The sequence below is a fragment of the Equus quagga genome, chromosome 8 (assembly GCF_021613505.1).
Source record: "Equus quagga isolate Etosha38 chromosome 8, UCLA_HA_Equagga_1.0, whole genome shotgun sequence".
Taxonomy (NCBI): Eukaryota; Metazoa; Chordata; class Mammalia; order Perissodactyla; family Equidae; genus Equus; species Equus quagga.
Window position 1 is genome coordinate 33,452,176 of NC_060274.1, and position 13,190 is coordinate 33,465,365.

The following is a 13,190-nucleotide window of genomic DNA, read 5'->3' on the forward strand; positions in this document are numbered from 1 at the left end:
TGTACGGTGACGGATGTTAACTAGACTTATTGTGGTGACCATTTTGCAATATGTATTTACAAATATTGAATCATTGTGTTGTACACCTGAAACTAATAAGTTATGTCAATTATACCTCAATAAAAAAATGGCAAAAGCCTCTGGGACCTCTAGAACAAAATAAAACATATCAACATATGTGTATTGAGACTCCCAAGAGGAGAAAAGAGAAAAAAAATAACAGACACAATATTTGAGTAAATATCAAAATTTTCCCAAATTTGATGAAAAACATGACATACAAATCCAAAAGGCGCACTTAGCCCAATTAGAGCTGACACAAAGATCCACACCTAGACACGCTATAGTAACACTGGTGAAAGCCAAGACATTAAAGAAATTTTTTTTTTTAAGATTTTATTTTTCCTTTTTCTCCCAAAGCCCCCCGGTACATAGTTGTGTATTTTAAGCTGTTGGTCCTTCTAGTTGTGGCATGTGGGATGCTGTGTCAGCATGGCTTGATGAGTGGTTACATGTCCGTGCCCTGGATCCAAACCAGCGAAACCCTGGGCCACCGAAGCAGAGCGTGCAAACTTAACCACTCGGCCACGGGGCCGGCCCCTAAGGAAATTTTTTAAAGCAGCAAGAAGAAAAAAAAATTCTATTTCTCTGCTATGTAATCCTTATCCTCTATGCAACTGTCTGAAATTCCTGCTAAGATTTTCTTCATTTAGTTCTAACAAGAGACTTTCATGTTCTCTGTCATCAAGAACTTTATTTGACATTTTGCTCTATCCTTGAAATTGGAAGAAATAATATATAATACAGGAAGTAAAAAACAAAGAAAATAAACATCCCACTGACAGGCTTGTGTTCCTTGCAAATAACATTGCTTCGTGATCACCAGGGGAAACAAAGATGAAAAAGCAGAGAAAGAAAGTTAGGAAAATACCAATTTAGGAAAAAAATAGTTTTTTTAAAAATGTGAACGCTAGGAGGTTGTAGTCTAATTTTACCTTAACATTAAAACAATGTTGGGGGTCCGGCCCAGTGGTGCAGTGGTTAACTGCTTCGGTGGCCTGGGGTTTGCCGGTTCGGATCCCAGGTGCGGACATGGCACTGCATGGCAAGCCACGCTGTGGTAGGCATCCCACATATAAAGTAGAGGAGGATAGGCACAGATGTTAGCTCAGGGCCAGTCTTCCTCAGCAAAAAGAGGAGGATTGGCAGCGGATGTTAGCTCAGGGCTACTCTTCCTCAAAAAACAACAACAACAACAACACAATGTTAGACACAGCATCTGGAATTCTAGTAGCTGCTACTTGATTTATTTCCATAGTCTTTCTCAGTTACGTTGAGCCAAGTGCCATCAAGAGCTGAACATGATTCTAGAGAATCTTCTGGCTCTGGGGCAGGCAACTCTAGGCTGAGTTTGGGAGTTCTGAGTTCGAGGCTCCGGCTTGTGGAGACCTGACCCAAGCCATTGGGCCTCCAAGGGTCTCAATTTTCTCACCTGAAGGGGCTGGACTAAAATTGCTAGGATTCCCAAAGACCAGAAAAGCCTATGATTCTGTGGGTTCCACTTTTGGTCTGGCCACTGAGTGTCAGGGTAAGACTAAATAAATGATACCATAGACCTTAGTTTCTGCAAATCCTCTTGATTTTGCTACCTTTTTTTCTATTTTAAAAGAATTTTGGAAAAATAAAAGAGCCAGTGGTATGAACTTCAGGCAAATCATGTCACCGTTCTGAGCTTCAGTTTCTTCATCTGGAAATCAGAGGGTTGAGTCATTGCTTTCTAAGGCCCTTTCTAACTTGACCTTCCACGGGACCGTGGAGGTCCAGGAGTTCGGGTGACCCATTGCCTCCCAATGGGATGAAGCCCCTGTCTAGTGGAAGTTGAGTGCTGCTGCCCAGCTCCCGTGAGCAATTCTAACTCAGCTCCTAGCTGAACAGCCAGAAATTGAATTGAGTATTTGAAGCCTGAAATTATTTAACTTCCAATTTTTTTTTAATGCTAGGTTGAAGAACCTGAAGGAGTGAAGATTCTTAGATTCTCTAGTCCTATTTTTTATGGCAACGTTGATGGTTTTAAAAAATGTATCAAGTCCACAGTAAGTATTTTATCCCTCAAAGTTTGGTTTCTAACCTCCCTTGAGACTTCATTCATTCTACAGGTAATTATTGGGCTCAAACTGGGCATAAGGCCTTACACCCTGTTCCCTTTGTACAGGGCATTAAGAAGTGTAACATAACATCCTTGCCCTCAACTTATAACCTATTTAGTGAGAGGAAAGAAACAACAATAGCACATACGGTAAAATCCAGGTAGCAATAACTATGCTGTACAAGAAACTCTAACGTTGTCTCCAGGCAAAATTTGAGCAAGTTCCCAATAAGTAGTATAGACAGTGTGAAGGGTTTCCAGAAGGGAGCCATCCATGTTGGGTGGACTGATCAGGCTTTGAGTGACAGTTGGGCAGAAGGAAGGAGGTTGTCAGGGTTTGGGGAACGAGGTGAGCTGAGAGGAAAAGGAGGGGCCATGTATTAGAAGAAAGGGTTGTCCAGTTGGAGGAAAGGGTGAAAAGTACTAAGTGGAATATGCAAGCAGGAAATTCTGGTCCTGAATTCCATGCTGTGGTTCAAGGTTGGGGTTTGCCTCTAGCTAAGCGTTTTCCTACGTGAGTTCCAGGGCAAACTGGTTCAGAGGAATGTTCACAGATTTTGCAATAACAAAAAGGCTCTACGATGTCAAGGAAATTCAAAAACCACAGACTTAAAGCTAAAGCGGTTGTTTTTTGCTGTTTGGTTTTTTACTGTCTCGGAGTCTTTAATATGCTACTGTCTTCCCTGAGTCTCTGAGTGGGAGGGGCCTGGTGGCCTGGTGGAGATTCCATCCGATCTCAGAATTTGGTTTTTAGGAGGGTGTCTCAAGGAATAATACCATTTGAGAAATAACCTTTACAGATAATAATTGCCATTAATAAGCATTAGGAACCAGACGTTTTAAGTAACTTGACATTTGTTTCCAAAGGTTGGATTTGATGCCATTAGAGTGTATAACAAGAGGCTGAAAGCATTGAGGAAAATACGGAAACTCATCCAAAAAGGGCAATTAAGAGCAACAAAGGTGAGGCAACATCTTTCTCTCCCTTCTTAAATTCTTTTCTCTCTCAGACCAAAACAAAAGCATTTTTCTTCCTAGAGAACCTCAAAGTTTGGGCTGAGTTCATCCCCTCAATGTTTTCCTTACCAAGGAACAGGGTGTGGGGACTTCTATGTAATTTGAAATAAATCGTTGAAAGACATTCCAAATCATTGGCAAGTAAGTTGGTAGTGTTTTCTTTGTTTAGAATGGCATTATAAGCAATGCTGGTTCAGCAAATAGTGCTTTCGAGCCTGATGAAGATATTGAAGATCCGGAGGAACTTGATGTCCCAACCAAAGAAATTGAGATTCGAGTGGATTGGAACTCTGAGCTTCCTGTCAAAGTGAATGTTCCCAAAGTGCCAATCCATAGCCTCGTGCTTGATTGTGGAGCCATCTCTTTCTTGGATGTTGTTGGCGTGAGATCGTTGAGAGTGGTAAGCTTTCAGAAGTTTGAATTATAGATGCGCAATTTGGCAATAGTAAAATTATATGGGTTGCCCAGTCTTGCAAAAGGGCAACTGATTGCATGGGCTCTGTAACTTTTCTAGGGGAATGCTTTTGTAATACAGTGTAATATTTTAAAGCATAGGCTATGGAGCCAGACTACCTGGGGTTGAATCCTGGCTTTACCACTTACCAGCAGCATGACTAGCGGCAAGTTGCCTAATCTGTCTGTACCTCAATTTCTTCATCTATAATATGACGATAATGATGGTACCAACTTCATGGGGTTGCATGAGGATTAAATATATATATCGTTTAGAAGAGTGTCTCATATACAGTCACCCCTCAGTGAATATTAACATTTATTATGTTTTATTTTTCCGAGAAGACGTAGGAAATGGAACACAAAAAGAAGAAAAATGGGCAAAAGTTTATGTTAAGTATTATGTTTTAATATGTTTATGTTTATATATCAGAATGAGGAGCATCAGGTACATGGCAGGACTGTAAAAATCAGGCATCGCTAGAGTTTAGAGCAGGAAGCGGGAGAGGCATCAGGGAAGTCAACGAGCTGAAGAGCATGCAGAACAGAAACATTTCATGATATCAGAAACCAGTTGTGCAAGCTCAAGCTCATCGATTCTTTCAACAAATAGATGAGAAATGCCTAATAGGTGCCAAGCACTTGGCCAGGTGCAAGAGGCATAGTCCCTACCCTCATGGGACCAAGCAGATTAGGAGGGAAGGCAAACATCACTGTAATCTTTTAAACTACAACTGTACTAAGTGCACCAAAGCAGACTAACTAGGGCGTCAACTTGACCGGGAGCGTGAAGTTTAGGTGAAGCTTCAGGTAGGTATCAAGAGGGTCAGGCAGAGAAGCAATCAGGTTGCAGGCACCAGCAATCAGATAATATGAAACGGACCCCAGCTGAGGTTCACCTTAGCTGGGGCTTCTTGGCTACCTCCGCAAGGGCAGGAAATGATTCCAGGGTGTGGGTACTAGGCAGGTAAGGTGGAAAAGTGATTATACTTGACAAAAGAGTGTGAGAATATGCTTGACACGTTCTGTTCCAGTTCTCTTAGCCAACCTGTTACCAGCTTGTTCCAGAACATACTCTTGTTCTTCATCGTGCATTTCACTCCAGGCGTTGGCTCAGATCCACTGTAGATTGTGTTGGCCAAAGTGTTTAATGAATTACTTTTGGGGAGAGTCTTAACATATTTAATGCCAGAATATTTTCCACACCTACCAAATAGTTGCTTTCAAATGCTATAATGATGATCATGAAAACTCTAAACTTTATAATTGCATATAGGTCTTGATCGCACCCCAGAAATTTCAAGATCTGTTTTATTATTGCCCATAGGTCTTGTATCTTGGTTTTGTTTAATTAAACTTTTTATTTATTTATTTTTGTGAGGAAGATTTGCCCTGAGCTAACATCTGTGCCAGTCTTCCTCTATTTTTGGTACGTGGGACACCTCCACAGTGTGCTTGGTGAGTGGCGTAGGTCTGTGCCCAGGATCCGAACCCATGAATCTGGGCCGCTGAAGCGGAGCACATGGATTTTTAACCACTCTATTATGGGGTTGGGCCCTAATTAAACTTCCTTTTGCGATAATTGTAGATTCCCATGAAGTTGTAAGACATAAAACAGAGAGATCCTCTGTAACCCTTAACCCAGTTTCTCCCAATGACAAGATCTTACAGAACTATAGCACAAAATCACAATCAGGATATCGACACTGATACAGTCAAAATCCAGAGGCCTTGGTTTTTAGGTCAGTTTTTACATTTGGAACCCAGTGGCCACATATCCACACCCATGTGTTTTCCACTCAAAGATGGAAAGTGGCACTCTTGTTCCAATCAGCAGGGGCTACATTAGGAAGCCTCCTCTACTCCCTTCTTTCCTTCCTTCCGCAGATATTTACTGAGCACCTCTGTGCTGTTGAGTGCTCCGCTATTCAGCACTGGATGTTGCCACCTCTTGAGTCTTTTCATCCCTAATCACACCATCACTGGAGGTGGAAAACTTCGATGGTTTTCCCATAATGAACTTTTCCTAAAGTCCTGATTAACCACGAAAGTGTTGAAATTTCTCCTGAGCAAGTAATTGATTGCTACTGAATTATGGGCAGATAAAGTTGATCATTGTTACAAATTCTCCTTTCTAAAATTTTAGGTTGTCAAAGAATTCCAAAGAATTGATGTAAATGTGTACTTTGCGTCACTTCAAGGTAAATGCATATACCTATCTATCTATAGGAATTTCCTCTAAGCCCTTTTTCCTACCTTGGAATGTGGGTACACGATACCCAAAGGCCTTTTTTCTTTTTTTACAAGATTTTATTTTTCCTTTTTCTCCCCAAAGCCCTCTGGTACATAGTTGTATATTTTTAGTTGTTGGTCTTTCTAGTTGTGGCATGTGGGATGCCGCCTCAGCATGGCCTGATGAGCAGTGCCATGTCCGTGCCCAGGATCCGAACCAGCAAAACCCTGGGCCACTGCAGTGGAGCGCATGAACTTCACCACTCGGCCACAGGGCCAGCCCCAAAGGCCTTTTTTCAATTTATTGTGGTAAAGATGTATAACATAAGATTTGCCATTTTAGTAACATTCAAGTGTACAATAAATTCAGTGGCATTAGCACCTTCACTTCTTGTGCCACTGTCACAACTATCTATGTATTTTCAAAATTTTTCATCACCCCAAACAGAAACTCTATCCATTAAGCAATCACTCTGAGGGCCCTTTTGGACCTAGAAAGATATTACTTCCAATTTGCGCCATAGAGATGGTAATGCATGGAAACCTAAGTCCTGACAGTGGTGCAGGATCAATGGGGGAAAAATGACCATGGAGACAGCAGAGCTAGAGATGACCTAGATCCCTTAGAACTAGAGGATGCTGCAAGGCATGAGTCTGTGTCTACGGATGAGTGTATGTATGTATGTAGGAAAATATTAGTGCTTAAGCTGGGTTCTCTAGAAGCAGAGCCTGAGAGAAAGATTCTTGCCCAAGTGGTTTATTGAGAGGCTACACTCTGAGAAAATTCCTGAAGGAGCGAGGGGAGCAGGATAGGGCAAGGCAAGAAGCTGGACAAAGACATGGTTTCAGAAGTCTACTTTAGCCTGATTCCACAGGGCGCACACACAGAGGCTTACCTCTCCTAGAGGCAAGGCGGCTGGCCTTTCTACCCCCATATCAGTTGGTCAGTGGCTGCAGGCCACCCAAGGGTGGGGGTGGAACCTCCTAGGCCTTTCAGGTGAGGCAGCTCCTATTGGCCAAGGAAAGTTCTCCAGAGAAGGGCACAGCTGTGAACCATCAGCAGCCAGGCTCAGAGCAGCTGGAGTGTGGGTACAATGGCAAAAGGGACCTGGTCAGGAACCAAGGCCATGTGCTGGACCAGTTACAATATAACCATTCCATGTGCTCCTGGAAAAGAAACTCAGTCAGCTTAGAGCAGAGTCACATTTTGGAAATGAGAAAAAAGAATTAAAAGGAGGAACTAAAAAACGTAGAATTGGTTGATGTTACAAAAATGTCTTTTCCCAGAGACTAACTAAACATTATCTGTTTCTTTCGAAGATCATGTGATAGAAAAGCTGGAGAAATGTGGTTTCTTTAGTGATAACATTAGAAAGGACATATTCTTTTTGACTGTCCATGATGCTGTCCTCCATCTACAGAACCAGGTGAAATCGCGAGAGGTTCAAGACTCCATTTTAGAAACGGTAAACATTCAACCTTTCTACATATGTATCGTTCCTAAACTGTCATGATTTCTGTAAATGGCAAAAATTCCACAAATCTAGGTTTGGATCCCAGCCTGGTGGGGTTTTAAGCCATCTGCTTAACTTCTCAGAGCCTCAGTTTTCTCATCAGTAAAATGGGAATAAAAACATTTACCTTGCTGGGTAGACATGAAGACTAAATATGATAGATTCCAGGAAAGTGCCGGGTTCTAGTACCTGGAACATATCAGTCCTACAATGTGTGCATTTACTAATAAGAATAGGCATTAGCTGTAGTGCTTTTCTAGAATATAGGCACTGAATCTCGGATCTTCTGTGATTTGTATATACAAATGCAACTTAAATTCTCAACCATCTGGAAACTTTTGATTATAAATGCCTTTAAATGGGGTCCATTAGGTTGTAAGTGATCTTTGAAAAAGAAAAAAAAAAAATGAAAAGCCATGAATCAGCCCAGAGTTAATTATTCCCCACAAAATAGAATAGACACTGATTTCCCATGGGCCTCCTTATTTTGTCAATTCTCCTGTCGAATACTCAGGAGAGTTGTGCACTCTGGTCTGGGCCATTGGGCCGGGCCTACTGGTGGACCTGGTACAAGAACCGTATCTCTCATGGACCCTCTTGCAGGGAATTTGGGAAACTAAAACAAATACCCATAAAAATAACAATAATAATTATTCCAGGGACACAGTCTACTATATTTTAAATTGCTTCCCATTTTGTCTAAAATTAGGTTAAGTAGATTCTTACTCTAGATTGCAAGTTAATGTTGGAAGTAAAACTAATTTAGAAAACAATAGCATATTATTCTTTTCAGCTGTTGTTAGTGGAGAAATTGTTTTGCTTAATGCTGCTGGAGAAAATACTTGTCCCAAATACCAAGATGTGGATCTTAAATACAAATAAGGAAAAAAAGGAAAGTAGTAAAATCACAAATCTAAAAAAAAGCTACAACAAGATGCTCATCTTTGAAAACTCATAAACTTTTTCTATCTAATCTAAAATTCTCTAAGCCATAGTTAACAACAACAAAGTGGGGTCATATAAAGAATGTAAAAAAGATTCCGTATTAAAAGCAAAATAGAACCAAGGTGTCAAGTTCTCTCTCAACATGAAAACAGTTATTTGTTATCCCATTCAACTTGGGACTGTTTATTGTCATCGTTCACAAGCCCCTCACTGGGCATTCACTGCACACTCAATGCTGTATGAGTGCTCTTGGCTGAGCCATTGAAATAAAAACACTATCGACTGTTGAATCAATTAGGCAGACGGGCTGACTCGTCAAGAGGCATACACTTCAGAGACTGGGGAAGAGAGCTGAAAAGGAGGTTAGACAATGCAGAACTAGACCAGTTCACACTTGAATGTGAATAAATGGTAAAGAGAAAAATTCTAAGTGGGAAATATAAAAGGATAAGAAAGCTGAAAAGGATTTTGAAGCATGGAAAGTCTGGTAAAGCCTCAGTTCATTTTCAGTGGGGTATCAGGTGGGTTGATGTTATTATATTTCCAATAAATATTCTCTTTTTTCTCTTTGCCAAGATCACGCTTATCCAAGACTGTAAAGATCCTCTTGAATTAATGGAAGCAGAGCTGATTGAAGAAGAACTTGATGTCCAGAATGAGGTATGATCATTATTTTCCTTCAAAGAAAATAATTTGGATTAAATCTTGAATAGATAGAATAATACAGATGGTGACTATGTCTGATAAAAACTATTCAGGGAAAATAATTTCTAAGAAATACCAAAAAGATGGCTTCATAGACAGAAGAAAATGGAAAACAAGAATTCTCCCTTGAAGACATTAAGTACTTGGGGACCTTTTGCCCCAGGCATATCGGCATGATCAGCAACTGGAAGCAGCCAACATGCTGGTCCTGATTTTATACCCAAGCCTCCACATACTTTCTCTTCCAGAGACACAAGGCCAGTGGGATGGGTGAAAGGTGCATAGATGGAATTTCTAAGCCAGGAGTTTCGTAAGCTTCGGGCATAGTATGTGAACGACAGCAACCTCATGACCTTTCTTCCTCTGACTAATAATGGCTTAAAAAAGACACTCCCTTTATTTGAGACGGATTCTAGGTATTTCTGATGCTCTTGGGGGCCTCAGACCATTCCTAAGAAACTTGACTGAAACTTGTAGTATCTGAGTGAACTCTGTGGCTCCACCTTTGAGTAAAATGGGACTAACAAAAGAAGATCGTAGAGTTTAAGTGGAAAGACATCTTAGAAATCAAGTGGTCCCACATCCCAGCACATGCAGAAATCTCTCCTCCACCATCCCTAAGGACATTCACTCAGCTTTTGTGTAAATATTTCCAGACAATGGCAACTAGTAGCTTTTCAAAGGAGTTTGTTGCATGGTTGAAAGTCTCTGAGGGTTAGCTGTGCTTAAAAAACTAGATTCAGCCTTTGTCTAACACCACCCAGCGGATGGAGATCTGCCTTCACCGGCACGACGACCCCTCTCACTGAACAGCTCTTAAATATCTGCCTCCGCCAGCGTCTACTCCGGGCTAGACTCTTTCAGTTCCCTTTATTGCTCCTCATAGATACAAAATCTGTCAATGCTTCTCTGGCTAGGCAGAGGTCACGAAACTCCAGAAGGGGTCAGGCCAGCGTGGAGATGACGCAACCATGACCTACCTTGATCTCATCAAGTTACTTCTATTACTGCAACTTAAAAATGTGCTTATTTTCATAATAGCTACGACAAAATCTTTGCTCCTATTGAGCGGGAGTCAACTAAAGTCTTGGGCATTTTCGCACAAACTATCGTTCAGCTGGTCTCCCCATTTAGACTGATGTAACTGGGTTTGACCCTAATGCAGGACTACACAGATTTCTGCTGGGTTTGATCTTGTTGGTTCTGGTTTGTTGACGTAGTTTTGAATTCTGAATCTATCATCCAGCATATTAACCACCCACCCCCTCTGGTGTCATATGCAAATCTGATAAGCACGCCTTCTCTGCCTTATTCCGGGTCCTAATAAAAATGTGGAAATGAATAACATTCAGACCCCTCTGGTAAAAGCAGGCAGTGAGGATGACAAGCAGAGAAGATTTTTGTGGAGAAAACACATTATTAGAGCGAAAATCAGAAGTCCTGCATCTTAGCCCACCAGCTTAGTGAGCCCAGGAACGTCATTATTGAGCCGTAAAGTCTTTCCAGTTTAATCGTTTATGATTACGGTTTTAGGGCTGACTTAATTGCATAAAAACATATTTCAAAATTGGAACTTAAGAAGTTGCCATCTTATGGAAGTATTTGTGACTGCCACCTGACAGGCCCCTTCAGGCAGGGTTTCTGTAGATAGGGAAGCAGTACCGCGAAGTGGGTCTAGTGTAAGGGCTGAAGAACCAGGCAGACTTGAGTGCTGGCCCTGATTCTGCTTCTTCTGCCTGTGTAGCCCAGCGCAGGTTACTCATCCTGTCTTCATTTTAGTTTCTTCACATAAAATAGAAATAATACTTCACAGAATCGTGAAACTTAAAGGGTACATGTAAAGTAATAAGAATAGAGTGTTGTAGATAGTAAATGCTCAATAAATAGCAATTATTGCTTTAATTTTTTTTGGTGAGGAAGATTGGCCCTGAGCTAACATCTGTTGACTATCTTCCTCTTTTTTTTTCTCCCCAAAGCCCCAGTACACAGTTGTATATCCTAGTTTTAGGTCATTCCAGTTCTTCTGTGTGGGATGCCACCACAGCATGGCTTGATGAGTGGTGATAGGTCCGCAGCCAGGATCCAAACTGGCAAACCCTGGGCCACCAAAGCAGAGTGTGCAAACTTAAGCACCGGGTCTTGGGGCCAGCCCCCATAATTATTTCTTTTAAATAAATCCAACTGAAGTATGATGAGGTACAAAATTGAGTTTCCCCCCTCCTTTTATTGTGATGATATACACCTAAGATGAGTAAAGATAAGCAACCAACACTATCCAGACATATTTGTAAGAAAGCTAATGTAGACGAGGAGAATTCAGTGGTATCAACACTGTTTCCGCTTTGCTTCCACAGGCTATGCGTAGACTTGCTTCCTGAAACTGGGCTCAGAAGGTCGCCGTGAGCAAGGACTGCAAGGAAAATCTAGCCACCAGTGGAATTCTATGCAAACATTTTCTGCCTTGATTATTTCTTCGGACTTGAAACACTCACTCTTTTTCTATTGGATTTTTAAAAATCTTTACTTTTTTAACCTCTTAGCCATTGAAAGAGAAGCACTAAGATTGTTTCTAGGCTTTATTTATAAAATAAATAGCTTACCTCTGAGATGTGCAAAATGAGAATTATCCAGGCGACTGAGCCATGTCCAGCATCTGCTAATGTGATGCTCTGTTCCTCCAAGACAGATGTGTTAACAGTGCTCACATGGGTACTGCTGCCTCCGTTCAGCTGCGGTAAGTGTGACCCAACAGCCTCCGTGGGCAGGAATGATTATCATAAAGAAAAATCCATTTCGGACTGGCCTTGATACCCACCAGCTGCACTGAGCACAGTGTAAGGTCACATTGAGTTAATGCCGAAATACGATTGTTAATGCATTTACCAATAAATGCCTTCAAAAATCACTTTTGGTAAATACATCAAAAAAGCTTTTAAAATGCAAATTTAGTTAGTACTTAATAAGGAATGTTATTATATGTAACCGGAGTGCAGAATCAAAAAAACGGTTCACTTAAAAGCTACAGAACTGGGCGGATATGTTTTAGAAACACTGATTCAGGGAAGTGAAGCAATAATAAGATTATCGTGGCTTATAGAAATAATTTTTCAATAAGATAATCATGGATCACAATTAAGATCAAATAAAATATATGACAGACTATCTCTAGCTTAAAAATTCAGTTTTAATTTATCTTAGTTTATAGAAATGATCATTGTGTAGAGATATATTTAAGTACGGTCTATTTAAAATCTAACACGAAAATTGTGTTATTTTGAACAAAAAACAACTCTGATATGTTTATGAAACTGTGGTGATTAAAACGAGTTTATATTTTTCTCTAAAATTTTAGCAGTATATAAAGTGATCCTTAACTGAATTCTGACCACCTTTCAAAAAAATCCAAAAAAGTGTACAGCCTGCATATAAATCTGCTTAAAATGAGTTTTTAAAGACAAAACTTTCTAAATGAACTCAATATTAAAAGCAAAAACTTAGTTTGGAATATAGACATTGAAAATATATGTTTTTAAAAAAATCCATATTTTAAACTAGAAAATATATCTTTTATTTTTGCTTAATCTTTTCTGAGTGCCAACAATATTCCAGGTGTTATATATAATATATAGGCTTTGGTCCTGTGGACTATTCCCATATATTTCACGCCGGAGTGAATGAAGCTATACTTCATTTCTAGAGAAAAATAAATTTTCAGGTCCCCAATTTACCCAATGTCTTGCTTGGCTGAGAATTATATTATCCCTTTGATATGGATGAGTGAAATTCCCAAATGTGTTTGGCTACCTAGGCAGCATGTCTTACTCTGTTTTTCTTCTTAGATACAATCAGAAACAAGGTATCTATTTTTTTTCTTTTTTTTTTGTGAGGAAGATTGGCCCAACATCTGTTGCCAATCTTCCTCTTTGTTCACTTGAGGACGATTGTCACTAAGCTAACATCTGTGCCAATCTTCCTCCACTTTATGTGGGATGCCGACACAGCATGGCCTAATGAGCAGTGCTAGGTCTGTGCCAAGGATCCGAATCTGCGAACCCTGGGCCACCGAAGCGGGGTTCTCGAACTTCTCCTACACCACCAGGCGGCCCTCCAAGGTTTCTATTTCTGAAGGAATATCATCAGTGATCATATCACATTGGTGAACTTAAAGCATCATCATT

General features: G+C 40.5%; 1 protein-coding gene across 3 annotated transcripts in view; it reads left to right on the forward strand.

Moving 5' to 3' along the window:
• SLC26A4 (solute carrier family 26 member 4) overlaps positions 1–12,937 on the forward strand; it is a 44,346-nt gene extending 31,409 nt beyond the window's left edge. For 2 of the 3 annotated variants that reach the window (XM_046669976.1, XM_046669977.1), the window contains exons 15-21: positions 2,001–2,093; positions 3,014–3,109; positions 3,333–3,563; positions 5,763–5,817; positions 7,169–7,314; positions 8,884–8,967; positions 11,367–12,937. In XM_046669976.1, coding sequence (XP_046525932.1) covers positions 2,001–2,093; positions 3,014–3,109; positions 3,333–3,563; positions 5,763–5,817; positions 7,169–7,314; positions 8,884–8,967; positions 11,367–11,390 — 729 coding nt within the window. In that variant the 3' untranslated portion in view covers positions 11,391–12,937. Of the gene's footprint in view, positions 1–2,000; positions 2,094–3,013; positions 3,110–3,332; positions 3,564–3,961; positions 4,776–5,762; positions 5,818–7,168; positions 7,315–8,883; positions 8,968–11,366 lie in introns of those variants that run through there. The other variant, XM_046669978.1, reaches the window with a different exon arrangement.
• The last annotated feature ends 253 nt before the right edge of the window (positions 12,938–13,190 follow it).